General features: G+C 48.1%; 1 protein-coding gene and 1 long non-coding RNA gene across 4 annotated transcripts; one reads left to right on the forward strand and one right to left on the reverse strand.

Moving 5' to 3' along the window:
* Window positions 1–562: 562 nt before the first annotated feature.
* Window positions 563–12,965, reverse strand: C4H9orf24 (chromosome 4 C9orf24 homolog). 3 transcript variants are annotated; one of them, XM_021160464.2, is made up of 7 exons: window positions 12,655–12,965; window positions 6,989–7,133; window positions 4,073–4,185; window positions 3,093–3,168; window positions 2,671–2,900; window positions 1,125–1,211; window positions 563–722 (listed from the first exon to the last, which is right to left on the reverse strand). In XM_021160464.2, exons 1-6 carry the CDS (start codon window positions 12,787–12,789, stop codon window positions 1,125–1,127), a joined length of 786 nt encoding a protein of 261 aa, XP_021016123.1. In that variant the 5' UTR covers window positions 12,790–12,965; the 3' UTR covers window positions 563–722. The 3 variants fall into 3 exon arrangements, with proteins under 3 accessions (XP_021016123.1, XP_021016122.1, XP_021016124.1); XM_021160463.2 differs by having other exon boundaries at window positions 2,666–2,900; XM_021160465.2 differs by lacking the exon at window positions 2,671–2,900.
* Window positions 12,966–13,063: 98 nt separating this feature from the next.
* LOC110293173 lies at window positions 13,064–14,539 on the forward strand. The gene is made up of 3 exons (XR_002377785.2): window positions 13,064–13,301; window positions 13,740–13,795; window positions 14,114–14,539. It is a non-coding gene; the product is annotated as an uncharacterized LOC110293173 (long non-coding RNA).
* The last annotated feature ends 32 nt before the right edge of the window (window positions 14,540–14,571 follow it).

A 14,571-nucleotide genomic window follows, 5' to 3' on the forward strand; every position in this document is an offset into this window, starting at 1 on the left:
TGCCCACTACACCCTAATATAACGGTGTAGCTCCTTCTATTAGTGACAACCTTTAGTTAGAAATGATTGTGCCATGCCATGCCCTTTCCCCTAGAGGGAGCAGTGGTGCAAGACAATGGGGAAATACTAACCCCCTAGAGATTCTAGAATACCCGCCCCCCCCTCCACCTCCTAGCCCCACTCCCTCCCTTGCAGGACAGAGCAGAACTTTCTGTTACAATGTGAAGTTTCTTGATCATGAATTCTTCCAAAATGATGTTTGGTAGCTCTTAGACTTGGAAGGGTGAGGGCAGCAAACATTTCTGAGCACAGGGAGCATTTGGGAGGCTGTGATGGAGATCTGGGATCTGAGATGTGAGAGGAATCTAAGTTTGTGGGTATAATGACCGCTAAAGGGTCTTCAAGTAGAAAGATCTGGATGGTTAGAGGGACTCGTCTCTGTGGTGACGGGGAGAACACCAGCTGGATTGCTGATATATCTATCAGGAGGTCGGTCTGAGATGGGTGGGGGTGGGTTTCCTTATCTCATACAGATCCTTCCAAGGAAGGACACAGCAAGCAGTCTTTGTGGTGAAGAGTTTATTGAGCCACTTCCTCCCTTGGCCTGGTCAAAGCTTTACTAGGAAGGGTAGACAGGACAGGTCTCAGACACAAACTCAGGATGGACTACATAGTTGTTTCTCTGGGAACCACCAGTCTTCTTGAAGTGACTTGTGTCCCATCTGCAAGGAGAGATGAGTCACTCCAGTTTTCAACGTTAACCTTATCTCAGCGTTTTATCTCTGACACTGACCGATCACTGACCTCAAGTTCTGCTGTTGAGTTTCTGAAACCCAAGACACAGCTTCCCAACCTTGACCTCTTACCCTTCGTATAAAGCCCTGGGACCCGATTCCGTTGACTCTAGGTCAGCTGTCAACTCAATCCGTCAAGCCTGGCCTCTTGGCGGTTTTCTGGCCTCTACCAACCATTGACGTCCCATGGCGCTAGCGCCCCCTGGCTTTAATTTCCTGTCTCTGCGCCGCAACAAACATTTCCCACCCCAAGTAGTCTCCTGGCACACCCCCACTGTCACTAAAGGAATTCCTCCAGTATGCAAGTGGATGCATCTGCGCCAAACTTACCTAAGGTTGGGATACGGGTAAAATGATGGCGGGGGAGTTGTAACAGCACATTGCATTCCTGGCCGGTGACCGAAGGGCGACACACTCCTAATGGAGTAAAAAACAGCAGGGAGAGGTCAGGTTTTTGTTTTTGTTTTTATATCCTCACATTCCAACCTCTCAGACCAAGAACCTGGATACAGAATCAGTCTTACGGTTCCTTCCTTGCCCTTCATAAACTCTCACTACAGCACGACCTCTGGGAAGGCTCCAGAAAAGTCCTCTTCCCATTAAGGTCTGGTTTCTGCCACCAGAATTCTGGGGAGGATGATCAGACATAGTCTTTAGGATCCAACATCCCCACCTCCACCCCCATTAAGACAGCGATTTCTTCAATGCCAGGAGGTAGGCAGTGTTTCCAGGCCATCTAGAGACTCAGATACTTTCCCATACTTGCAGATACTTTCTCAGTTTTCCCCGCCCCTTCGGAGGGAAAGGACCAATCTTTGACAATGAATCAGGCTTGAGGAGGGGGCAGGCGATGATCATAGGATTAGGGGCTGGGTTCAAGGCCCTTCTGCACGCTCTTGGAAGTCCCGCTCCCAGGCTACACCCGCATTGTCAGCTACGGCTGGATACAAGTTCTGCTGTTGAGTTTCTGAAACCCAAGACACAGCTTCCCAACCTTGACCTCTTACCCTTCGTATAAAGCCGTGGACCCGATTCCGTTGACTCTAGGTCAGCTGTCAACTCAATCCGTCAAGCCTGGCCTCTTGGAGGTTTTCTGGCCTCTACCAACCATTGACGTCCCATGGCGCTAGCGCCCTCTGGCTTTAATTTCCTGTCTCTGCGCCGCAACAAACATTTCCCACCCCAAGTAGTCTCCTGGCACACACCCCCCCGCTGTCGCTAAAGGAACTGCCTCCAGCATGCAAGTGGATGCATCTGAACAGTCTATCACACTCACAGACTCGAAACCCTTTCTCAGACTACAGAGGTATTGTCTCCCGTGAATGGATGCAGGCTGGATGCTGAGTTCTCTGTGCACTTAGCTTTAACACTCAAGGAAGCCAAGGACGCTGTGGGAAAGCAGCAACCTCTTCCTTGCCCCTAGCGACCATCGTGCCAACTACTGATTGATTGTGCGCCTAGAACCAGGCAGAGAGAACATGCTGAAGACTAGAACCTCTGTCTCCAGACCCAGGGGTCCAGTACATGAGTGTAAGGAAAGGATGCGACTGTTGTGAGGGAGTTTGGAATCCTCTGAAACTATTTTTGCAGAATTTCCAAAAACACAAACACTTGTCGTGTTGACCTTGAGCACGGCTGGAAAGGACAGGATCGAGGACTTGGGAGTAACCTTTGTGCTGGTTCTCTGCCTTAGTTGTTCGCTTGTGCCCTGGGGGCCCTGAAAGCAGGCAGAAGCCGATGGGGCCCTGGCGTGGAACCAACAAGGCTAGAATGAAGCAGAGTGAGTGCCTGCAGCCGAGCAGGGCGGGACTTTAGGGGGCGGGGCTCGTTTGTGGGTGGAGCCCGGACAAGGCGGGCGGATCCCTGCGAACCTTACAGTCGGCTGCTGCGAGCATAAGGGCCGCAGGCGGCGTTCTGAGCTAGGCTCCCCGAAGGTGCAGTAGTCCATCCCGCGCAGACAGTAGTGGCGGCCGGAGCAAGGGCTTTCATATCCTTGGTATGGCAATCGGCCCGGGAGAGGGTCCACGCACCCACAGCGGGGTACAATCTGCGGCAGAGTCCGGTTCCGAGACAGCGAGTTCAGCATGTTCACCACTACCTCGCGCTCTGAGCCCAGTGTCCAGGATACCCAAAGAACCAGTGTCAGAGGGATGGGGGAAAGCAGAGTCAGAGCCAGAGGCAGCGACAAAAATGGGGACAGAGCTACAATTACACCCTATGTTCCTCCAGATCCCCATTCTGCCCTCTGCCTTCCTCGTTCGCACTCAGTAATCTTTCCACCGTCCCTCCACCGTTTACCGTAGGCGTTGAGGCGCTCCGGCTTAGGAGGATATTCCAACGGCATTCCTCGAACTACTGACTCCATCCCGGTGTCCTGGAAGTGGCACACGTGGTACCTTAAGCTCTAACTCGACACATTTGCTACCTCTCTTTTTGGGGGGGGGTGCTCTGAGGGGGAAATGCCCTCCCAGAATATCCAGACTGTCTTTCAAGCGGAACAGTCCCCTCTCCTCAGCAGCTCCCCTGTTCTCCTGGGTTGTTTCGAGTTGTTGCCGGGCAACGCATTTACTCCGCCTACGCGGGGAAGGTGAGGGTGAGGATGCTAGAACAGTGGCAGGGTGGTAGAGGTGTTTTTAGGCCTGGGACTTTGACAATCCTACTTTAGCATTTACCTATATGTCATTTGTCACGTCTCTAATGTGGGGAGGGAGCTATGAATATTGCTTTTTCAGAATCACTTGAGGGAACTTAGGAGGGGAACTCAGTTCACGAAAAAGTTCTCTGAAACGAGGGGTTCAGTAAACTATCAGTCTACATTTAAACACGGCTGCTCTGGGTTTGGGTCTACCTCACATTCCCTGAGAAAGGCTTGGGCCTCACCGGGACTCCTTATCTCATTCTTCTCTTTGCCCTTGTTCCCATCACAGAGGAGGGGAAGGCCTGGCAGGGAGACTCTAGCTCCTTACTGATTCAAGGGGAGCCCTGGTGTCACAGTAGCCAGATTAGACGAGGCAGCACTACTTAGCAAACGTGAAACTAGTCGAGGAGCGCACACTGGTCATGTCACCACCAAGCTGGGTCAGAGGATGGAACCTAGGGGTCTATCATAGCCCAACTCCTGGCTTCCATTGTCAGCTATAAAATAGAAAACCGTAGTTTACAGATGGGGAAGAGACCCTGCAGAACGGAGATGCTGTGTGTGTGTGTGTGTGTGTGTGTGTGCGCGCGCGCACACGTGTCCCAGACCTCAGACAGTTGTGGCAGGCACAGTAAGGTACCTTGGACAGTCGAGGAAGACAGCCGGTATACTTGTTCCAGTAGTTGCTGCAAGGACTCGTCTTCAACGTGTTGTACCGGTCATTGTCCAGGTAGCTCGGACAGCATTTGTCCTCTTCAGCATAGGAGTGGAGATGTCAGACAGGATTATTTCCCAGGCCATCCAGAGCCTGGGACCTTCTAGATGTTTCTTCCCTAACCTCTACCACAAAGCTGACCCTCACTGACCCCAGCTCCCAAGTGCTGAGACTACAAGGCCGGAAGCACCATGCCCTATCTACCACACGTGTTTTTCATTCCGTTGAGATCATGTCTCACCTAAGGGACACCTTTGAGCAAGCTTTGGAATCTTTGAGCTATAAGATTTCATCCTGGCTGCACCCTCTTTGAATCTGCTAGCCTGGAAATGATGCCTCCCTCTCTCTACCATATCCCAGGCCCCAAGGTCTGCCTATTCAACCTTGAAAGCACTTGAATTTCTCCCCTCTTCCTTTATGATCTCATTCCTTTATCCCTGTGATACCTTCGCCAGGAGACAAAAATAATGTCATGGTTAGCAGAATAGACTCTGCAGTACAGTGCCTGGCTTCAAATTTCAGCACAGCAGGGGAAAAAAGTGTAAGGTTGTTGTGAGCTCCAGATGAGGAAATCTATACAAAAGTTTTAGGAAAATGCTGAACACAGTGGCTCATACCTGTAACTCAGCAGGCTGAGGCAGGAGGATTGCTTTGAGTTTAAGGCCAGTCTGGACTATATATCTTGATTAAAAATTCCAAACCAAACCAAAACCCCTGATACTCCCAGTCCTGAGGAGGTGGAGGCAGGCACACCATGAGTTTAAGGACCTCCTTGGCTGCAAGTTAAGTTCAAGTCGAAGAGGAGGAGGAGGAGGAGGAGGAAAAGAATGCTTGCTGCATAGGAAGCTATTCTGATTAGCCTACTGGCCTCCTTGTTCCATCTTTGAAATTCTGCAATTCAGCATCAACACAGAAGCTATGATAGTTTTCCACAAGTGAAATTTAGCCAAGATAACGATTCTAGCTCAAAAACATTTTAATACTGCCCCATCTCTTAACCCTGTCCTACAAGGCCCTTCTTGTCCATTCCTCCAAACCTGAAGGATGGAGACAGAGATGACAGGATTACCTGGTGGTGCACTCCTGTAATCCCAGAATTTGTGGGGGCTTAAGTTGGAGGCTCACTAAGAGCCTGGGTGACATTGTGTATTCTAGGCTATCCGGGGCTACAGAAAGATCCAGTGGATAAAGGCATTTGCTACCAAACCTGACAACCTAAGTTCAATCCCCGGGACCCACATAGTAGATTATGAAAGCTGTCCTCTAACCTCTGCATATGGGCTGTGACATTGGCTTGTGCCCCTCCCCCATACACATACATACTAAAGAAATAAATGTTATAAAAATAACTTGACACAACTCTTACTCCCAGCACTCAGGAGGCAGAGGCAGGCAGATCTCTATGAGTTCCAGGCCAGCCTGGTCTACATATCAAGCTCTGTGCTGGACAAGGGTATATAGTGAGACACTGTCTTAAAACAAACAAAACAAAACAAAACAGAACAGAACAAAAATAAACCAAAACCCCTACAAAACCATAAAAGAAGCAAAAGAAAAATAGCTGTGTGGTGAGGAGGGGTGAAGGGGGAGAGTACTAACATTTGCCACTCTAAGTTGGAGGGCTTGACATACTGAATGTGAAGTGTTTGAGCATCCAGGTTCAAGCTCGAGAGAATGGGATGCTCGTGAGGGTCAAGGGAATAAAGCCACGGGGCTGGAAGACCCACGGTTATGATCGCTGCTTGCTTTCTCAGAGGACCTGAGTTCAATCCCCAGCATCCACACGGCAGCTCACAACTGTCTATAATTCCAGTTCCAAGGGATCTGACAGCCTCTCACACACACACACACACACACACACACACACACACGCACGCACGCACGCACGCACGCACGCACGCACGCACGCACACACGCAGGCAAAACACCAATGCACAGGAAAAAAACAATCACTTTTTAAAAGTAATTAAGATGAATGGTGGTGCATGACTTTAACGCCAGCACAAAGGACAGACAGGGCTAAAACACAGAAACTCTGATTAGAAAAACCAAAACCTACCTACAGACTGACCAACCAACCAACCGATCAAAAAAAGTAAAGCTATGGATGGGTTATGTAAAATGGCTTCAGGGGAAGAGAAGATGGCTCTGGATAGCACTCAGAGAAAGTTCACGTATCCTCAGTGAGTGTACAAGGGACTCAGGGAAGGTGAGGAAGGATATTACTTCTGACAGAGCAGTCTGGAGCCTGAAGCGCAAGCCTAGTCTCAGAAGGCAAATGCTGAGGGCTCCCATGGGTGGGGTAATCGCACATACATGTGCAGCGTCAGTGTCCCCGGCTCCCAGCATTAACTTAGGGTTATCAATTCCTTCAACATATATTTGTGAAGAGCAAACAATTTGAGAAGAACAAGACAAAATATTTAGGCAGAAAGAAAATGTCCCCAGCTGTAGAGGGGATGAAATATATATATAGAGAAAGCCAATGGGAAAGGGTTGCTAAGGAGATAGGTCGTCGAGGTGCTTGATTAGGGAAGTGGAACAAGTCACGAGTACAGGATGGAGATCAGGGTCCAAATTGGGTTCAAGTTGAGGGTCATTGCTGGGCTCATTCTAAGGTCAAAAATTTTTTTTCTTTGCCCTTGATAATCACAGGGTCGAGTATGAGCAGTCTCAGCTAGCTTTGCCGACTGCCTGTCTATAGAGACCCATGAAACCTATGCCTTGTTTGGCATTCTTCCCTCAACTGAAAACAAGGGGGCCCCCAAAAGGTCTTCATCTGGGTTTCCACAGATATATTCAAACAAGGAGTGATGGGCTGGGGTGAGATGGGGGCCCTACCTTCATCTGGAGAGAGCCAGTATTTCTCAGGCAAATAAGGGTGACCTGATATGGAACTCTTATAAGTGTAGTCCTGTGCGGCACATTTGGTCATCTTCTGCAGGGCCTCAGGGTCCACGTGGCGGTGCATAGTCTGAGTCAGACCCTAGGCGGAGGGAGAGAGGAAAAGTGTCCAGGTTCAGGGAGATTCCAAGCCTTGGAACCTTGGTGGAGTTAGATCTAGTTTGTCTTATAAGGCCAGCCTGGCTGGATCTCCATGTACCCCCCACTACAAGAGGGGTGGGTTCTCCCATCACACTGAGCCTTCTGCATAGGCCTACTTTTGCTTTATTTTTCTGTGTGTTAAGTGTTTTGCCCATGTGTATCTATGTGCACCACACCTATGCAATGCCTGAAGAGGCCAGAACCACAAGTACTAGAGTTACTGATACTTGTGAGGCTCCGTATGGGTGTTGGGAACTGGACCTGCAAGAGCAGCCAAAGCTCTAACCACCGAGCCACCTCCCTAGCTCCCAGACCTGTTTATAAATAATTTATTGCCCTTTTTTTCTTGTTTGTTTATTTTCTTGCCTAAAGTTGACACATGAAACTAGGCTCCGGGTGACTTCATTTCTGCTGTTTCCTGGCTGAGAGGTAGCTTCCAGAAGGCCAGAGATGTGTGCTTCTTGTTCTCTCTTCTAGACTGTGCACTCACCAGGAACAGAGCTGGAGTCTCCTCTAGCAGGGCCAGTGGATACAACCTAGAGCTTCGAGACAGGCTGGTTTCCTGGGAACTGACTGTGTTATGCAGATTTCTTGGACAGGGAGGGCATCTGGGACCTTAAAGTGGAAGGATGGGTTTGGTGGGATGTCTGCTATAAAATGTGCTAGGCTGTCTCTAACAAGACCCTGATTCTGCTGTGGTCCTTTCTCTGACACCATATGACCCTCGACCTTGAGAGTCTGTCCTTATCCAGCCCTGATATTTTCCCCATTCTTAATCTGGACTCTGGGCCCCTCCACTTATTGAAGTTCACCTCACCCCAGCCCATCACTCCTTGTTTGAATATATCTGTGGAAACCCAGATGAAGACCTTTTGGGGGCCCCCTTGTTTTCAGTTGAGGGAAGAATGCCAAACAAGGCATAGGTTTCATGGGTCTCTATAGACAGGCAGTTGGCAAAGCTAGCTGAGACCGCTCCCACTCAGCCATATGATTATCAAGGGCAAGGGAGCTTTGTGTGTATGGCTAATGTCTGGCTGCTCCCAGAACAGTCCTTAGTTCAGGACCTTCTGGGATAACGTGTGCCTAGCTGGTGTTGTTCTGACTTATGTGGCACGGTGACAGTCCCTTGTGGGAAAGCAGTGTGGGAGCAGTGTGTGCAAGGGAGCCGAGGCTCAGGGCTTCCCCGAGCTTCACACACAGGGCCTAGCTACATTTAAACCTACTCAGATGTGCATTCATATACATATATACACACACCAAACACTCTAATACACACACACATACACACACATGTGCATGGTGTGCAGACATATATGCAAGCAAAACACTAAAGAAAAAATGGAAAACGCTGGAAGGAGACTGTCAACATCAACCCCAGGACAGACAGACAGACAGACACACAGAGGGAGGGGGAGAGGGGGGGGGAGAAGAAGATGAAGAAGAAGAAGAAGGAGAAGAAGAAGAAGAAGAAGAAGAAGAAGAAGAAGAAGAAGAAGAAGAAGAAGAAGAAGAAGAAGAAGAAGAAGAAGAAGAAGGAGAAGAGAAGGAGGAGGAGGGGAAGGAAGGGGAGGGGAGAGGGAAAGAGAGAGAAAGAGGCATTTATTTAGATGCATGCACACATAGGAACTATCCATCTTTGTGTTAAGAGGTGTCCCTAAGATGTTTGTGATCTTTGCTTCTGCTCATAAATAGAAAACGAAAAGAGCTTGTGTCTGAGGCCTTGAGCGATTTTGCCAGCTGCCAGCACATGCCCACTGCTAGTCTGGCTGGGCTGTTGCTTGCAGACCCTAACACCAGTATCCCCATACTTTTCCTCGTGTGGGGATCTGGTTTTTTGGAAAGGTCCCTTTAATCTTCAGCCTAGGGTAATGGCCCAGCTGCCAGCCTGGAAGAGGACTACGGGAGCTTTTTTAACAATCTACGGATGCTCGGATGCTCGGATGCTCGGCTGCCTTCAGGACTCTTGCCAAGGGGGCTCGGGGGAGCCTTGGGACCTTTTCAGAGCCAGAGCCAGGAAGTCAACCCGAGGCAAAGACTAGAAAGGATTAGTAGGTTTAACTGCTTCATAAGGAATAATCCTTATTTTAGCCTTGGTCCTTCTGTCTTACCTTCAGTTTCAGAGAACCAGAACTGCCAATCTCTGAGCTTTTTGCAATCCTGTATCCTTAAGCTGAATGATGCCGGGCTCCCCACTGCTAGCTTCTCACCCGCATCTCAGATGTGCTAGGTCAGTTCCTGCTTAGCAAGTTCCCTCTTGCCAGGTGGGTTTCCCTGTGGTTGGCCCTTTCTCACCATCCTTGTGAATCCAGCTCTCAAGTATCTGGTTACTGTTGTTCCAGGCAGGGGTCAGAATGCATGTGTGTTCAATTTTAGCCCAGAGGACATGGCTGCTTTATGTATCCCATACACTAATCAGTCACATGCTGCAAATCTCTCGGTTTGCGGCTTTTTTTTTTCTTTAATTTTCTTTATGGCTTCTTTGATGAACAGAAGTTCTTAATTTAAACCAGTTGAATTATTAATGTTTGATGGTTAATGCTTCTTATGACTAAAGGAATCTCTCCGTACTCTCAGATAATGGGAACAACATCCTGTATTCTCTTCTGAAAACTATATGGTATTACTTTCCATATTTAATCTGCCAGGACTTTCATTTTGGGTGTGGTGTGAATTAGGTATTAATTTTATTTCTGTCCATATGAAGAACTAGTTTTCTTACTAAGGAGTCTATTTTTTCCTGTGGATTTGTCACGCCACTGTGAGCCTGATAAATCTTTTTCCATAGCTCTGTTATCAACCATTTTTGCTGAATATTGTTTCCATATATGTATGAGTCTGTTCTTGATATATGCTATTTTGTTTATTCATCTATTTGTGACTTTTTATAACTTTGTAATTAATATATGTAATTCATATCTGTTTGGGAGATTCTTTATCCTGTGTGACTCTCTCTCTCTCTATATATATATGTTTATGTGTGTAACTGTACATTTATGGACATTTGTGTAAAGGCCCAAGGTCAGGTCAATATCCAATGTCTTCCTTTATTGCTCTCTGCCTTACTTTTGAGACAGGGTCTCTCAATGGATGGACCCAGTGCTCACTGGTTGTTTAGTCTGATTACTCAGAAAGTTGCAGGGATCTGCCTGTCTCTACTTCTCCAGCCATGGACTTGCAAGAGCTAATCACTGCATCTGGATTTGTACAGTGGGTGTTGGGAATTGAATTTACATACTTATGCTTGCTCAGCAATCACCTTACCAACTGAGCCATCTTCCCAGCTTCATTAAAAAAATTTTTTTTTCTCCCGAGACAGGGTTTCTCTGTGTAGCCCTGGTGGTCCTGGTACTCACTCTGTAGACGAGGCTGGCCTCGAACTCAGAAATCTGCCTGCCTCTGCCTCCCAAGTGCTGGGATTAAAGGCATGCGCCACCACCGCCCGGCATTTTATTTTTTATTTATTTTTTTATTTTTTGAGAAAGGGTCTTACTATGTACCTCTGGCTGTCTTTGGCTGTCGCTGTATTGACCTGACTGGCCTTCAACTCAGAGATCCACCTGCCCCTGCCTTTCCAGTGCTGGGTGGGATTAAAGGGATGGGCACCCTGGCCTAAAACATATTTTGTGTGTGTGTGTGTGTGTGTTGTGAAGCAGGAGAACAACTTGTAGGAGGAGTCTGTCTTCTCCTCCCAGAGATTAAACTCAAGCCAGTGCAGTGGCTTTACTCATTGAGCCATTTGGCAGCTTTTTTTTTTTTTTAGGTATACAGAATAAAAATAAAGCTTAATGTACAGACTTAAGGCTTCCTATTTTCTAGTTCACTAAAGTTAAAGAAGAATTAGGTGACTCTAAACCTCACCTTTGCTTCCAGGCTGTCACCCAGACTGCCCCCTCAACCTCCATCTCCCAGTGGCAGACACTGCAGACAAGTGCAGCTTCTCCCAGTGGTCGGTTTGTTTTCAATTTTACTAAAGTTGCTCAGACTATTCCTTTTATCTATTTTCTTCTAGGTCCTCCGTTCGATTATTTGTCTGTGTCTTCTCTTTATTGGTTAGTCTCTTTAGAGATTTGTCTCAGTTTTAGCAAAAAAACCAACTCTTGCCCTACATCCCTTGGTTAAAGTTTAAAAAAAAATTGTCAATTCCAGTATCTGAAGTTCTCAGAGGTAAAGTCTGTTATTTCTGGTAATTTTGTAATATGGTGTTTTCTTTTTTCTTTCTTTTTTTAAAAGCAATGTTGGGAGTGACATCTGGGACCTCACGCACACTGGGCAAGTGCTATACCACCACGGGATGCCATCAGCCTCCATTGATGCCTTTATCTTAGCATAAACTTCGTGGGTTTGGTCTCCCTTTGGAAACCTGAAAACTTTCAGTGAGGACGCTTTCCCATAGAAGTTATACAGTGTGTGTATGTACATGCATGTGTGCACATGTGTGCTAGTATGTGTGTGCGTGTATGCAGGCCTGTATGTTTGCAGGCATGCAAGCACGAGTACGTGTGTGTGTGTGTGTAAAGAGTCAGAGACATTGAACCTTCTGGAATTCAGATTCATTTCCCTTACTTTTAGTTAGTTTAACACGAACGTCTCTCGTAGTATTGGTAGTGGCATTTGTTGTCAGGCAATTGTGTCTTTTTAAGTATATTTATCACTCATGATTGTCTAAAAACTAACTTTATGTGAGACTTAGGGCTTTGAGACAGGTATCCATATGCAGCCTAGTCTGTCCTTGAATTTACCATCCTCCAAATTTCTTCTCCTTGTGTTCTACAGAACATATTTAGACATAATTTTTAAAAAAATCTACTCATGAATTCCTTTTGTCACCACCACAGGCTCTAATTCCCTACATGCATTGTTTCTCTTCTACCCCCCAGTCAGAGGGGAACTTGACACCCATGCACAGACAGGCCTTGGGACTTTGTTGGCCTGCTCTACAGGGAGCCCCAAAACATTTGCATATCCCTGTCACATGGAACTCTCACCTCTTGTTTTTTTTATTTTTTGCTTTTATTTATTTATTTATTTATTTTTGAGACAGAATTTCTCTGTGTAGCCCTGGCTGTCCTAGAACTTGCTCTGTAAACTAGGCTGGCCTTGAATTTACAAAGATCTGCCTGCCTCTGCCTCCCAAGTGCTGGGATTAATGGTGTGCTCCACCATCTGGCAATTTAAAGCTTATCTTAGTAAATCCAAAGCGACCTCAAAATGTCTGGGCATGGTTCCTACCTGCAATTCCAGCCAGTACGTGGGAGGCTGATGTAGGATTGTCACAAGTTTTAGGTCAGGCTAGGCTACACAGTGAGGCCTTGTCTCGATAAATAAGTAAATAAATACATAAATGAAATTAAAACAAAACAAAACCTGAAACAGGAAATAACTACAAACACAGAGATGTCCGAATGCCAGACGCCCAGCCGCATGGCCATACTCCTTCCATCCCTTTTGCAGCCTCTACTTACTGGGGTCACAAACTTGTTGGCTTCCCAGGCCCATAGTGGTGGGTCCTTATAGACCTCCTTGATGGAGGTAGGAGCCCTGTAGGAGTCACTGTAGGTGCTGATGGGGGTCTTGGTCTTCCGGGAGAAGAGGAACATGGTAGGGTCTCAGGGATGCTGTAGTGGGCTTTGCCTCTCAAGGACTCCTGCTGGACATTGGTGACTACCCCTTCCCCTAAATAGCCCACACCTCCGGCCTGGAAGGTGCCCCTAGATGCTGTGACCCCTTCCTTTGGGGGACCTCTCAGTATCTTCCCCCTCAGCTTTCTTGTTTCCTACCCCACCCAACTTCCCTTTTAGGATAGGCAATGCCCATTATGATATCACTTGCCTTGGTCCCATCCCTGCACAGAAGGCCTAATTTCCTCCCCATGCCAGCCCCTTTCTGCCTTGGGCTCCTCAAAATATCCAAGTTCCAAGAGTTCAGAAGGCCACAGAAAACTTGCAGGACAGACTCACTGGTGAAGAGAGGCAGAGGTTCCGATTCACAGTCTGACGTTGTGACTCACCTAGGGCCACACATCAGTAGTGAGCAGAGGTGGAGGGACATGTGTATCCAGGGGGTCAGTTTTTCGCCCTTCCTCAGCCCCCTTGTGTGGCCCACACCCCAGGTAAGGAGCCGAGTCTGGCTTGTTTGATGCTTTTAATATCATTATTTTGTGTTACACGATACACAACCAAGGCTGATGGTCAATACTGCGATGGAAATGTTAAAAAAAAATATTATACACGGCTCATGTCTTCCACACACCTTCTTGGAAATAAATTAGTGAGCTCGGAGAAACCTGGCTGGGTAGCAGCCGCAGCCAAGGGTGGGGGAGTGTTAAGGCAGTATCTACAAGGGGGGGGGGAGCTGGGGGTGGGGGGGCAAGCTGAGGCCCTGACTCGTCCCCTTCAACTTCCAGGCAGGGAAGGAGGGAACTGTGTGCTCTCCTTGGACTTGGAAGCGGCAGGCTGCCAGCTTCCTACCCCTACCCGCTGTGTATACACCACCTTAGTCTAATGCCCTTGGCTCTCAGGGGCACACACGTTGAATTAGAATCCCACAGGAAGTCAGAGGCAAAGGCAGCAGTCTAAAGAGAGGAGGCACCCGTGTTCTAGAAGGGTGAGTCGAAGAGCCCAGTGGGGATGCGGTGGGGGGAGTTCTAGCGTTAGGGCCCAGATGATGAGTGGTAGGGATGCGAACTGGGGTGGGAGAGGGGGCTCAGATGGGGCCACCATGGGCCTGTGGCCCCTGCAGATGCTTTCTCTGGCTTGCCTCCTTTGGCATTTTCTTATCTAATTAGGATCTCTGTACTAGGGGGAGGTGAGCTGGGCTGGAGGTGCGGGGAGTTGGCAGCTCCTGGAAGTGGTATAGAGAGAGGTGCTTCCCTTCCTAAACCAACAGCCCCACTCCTCCTCCTCCTCACCACCCCCACTCTAGGCCCTGGCACCTGGAGAGTGACATGTGAGTAGGATCCAGAGGGTGGAAATGCTGGCATGTGGGGCGCCTGGAGGAGAGACACTCTGGTCGCACTGGCTCAGTAAGAGGGAGGCTCGTGGGGCCGAGGCGCAGCAGCCTGAGGCTCTCTCTGCTTGTATTTGTCTTCAGCCATGGGAGAGCTACCATCTCACTGAGCTATAGCCTTAGCTTTCCTCCCTCAAACCAGACCAGCAGCAGAAGCAACAGTATATATGACACCCAGTACAGTTACACACACATACACACACACACCACTTTCCCCGAAATAAATCTTCATGTACTTCCCATGTCCGTGCACATACACCTCCAGGTACCTCCTGAGATCAAAGACACACAGATGTCATAGTCTTTTGCAGAAACTCCTGTGAAGAAATTCCTTCTGGTATGAAAAGACTCTGTCGGTGATGTCAGCTACTCTT

This window comes from Mus caroli, chromosome 4 (genome assembly GCF_900094665.2).
Source record: "Mus caroli chromosome 4, CAROLI_EIJ_v1.1, whole genome shotgun sequence".
NCBI lineage: Eukaryota > Metazoa > Chordata > Mammalia > Rodentia > Muridae > Mus > Mus caroli.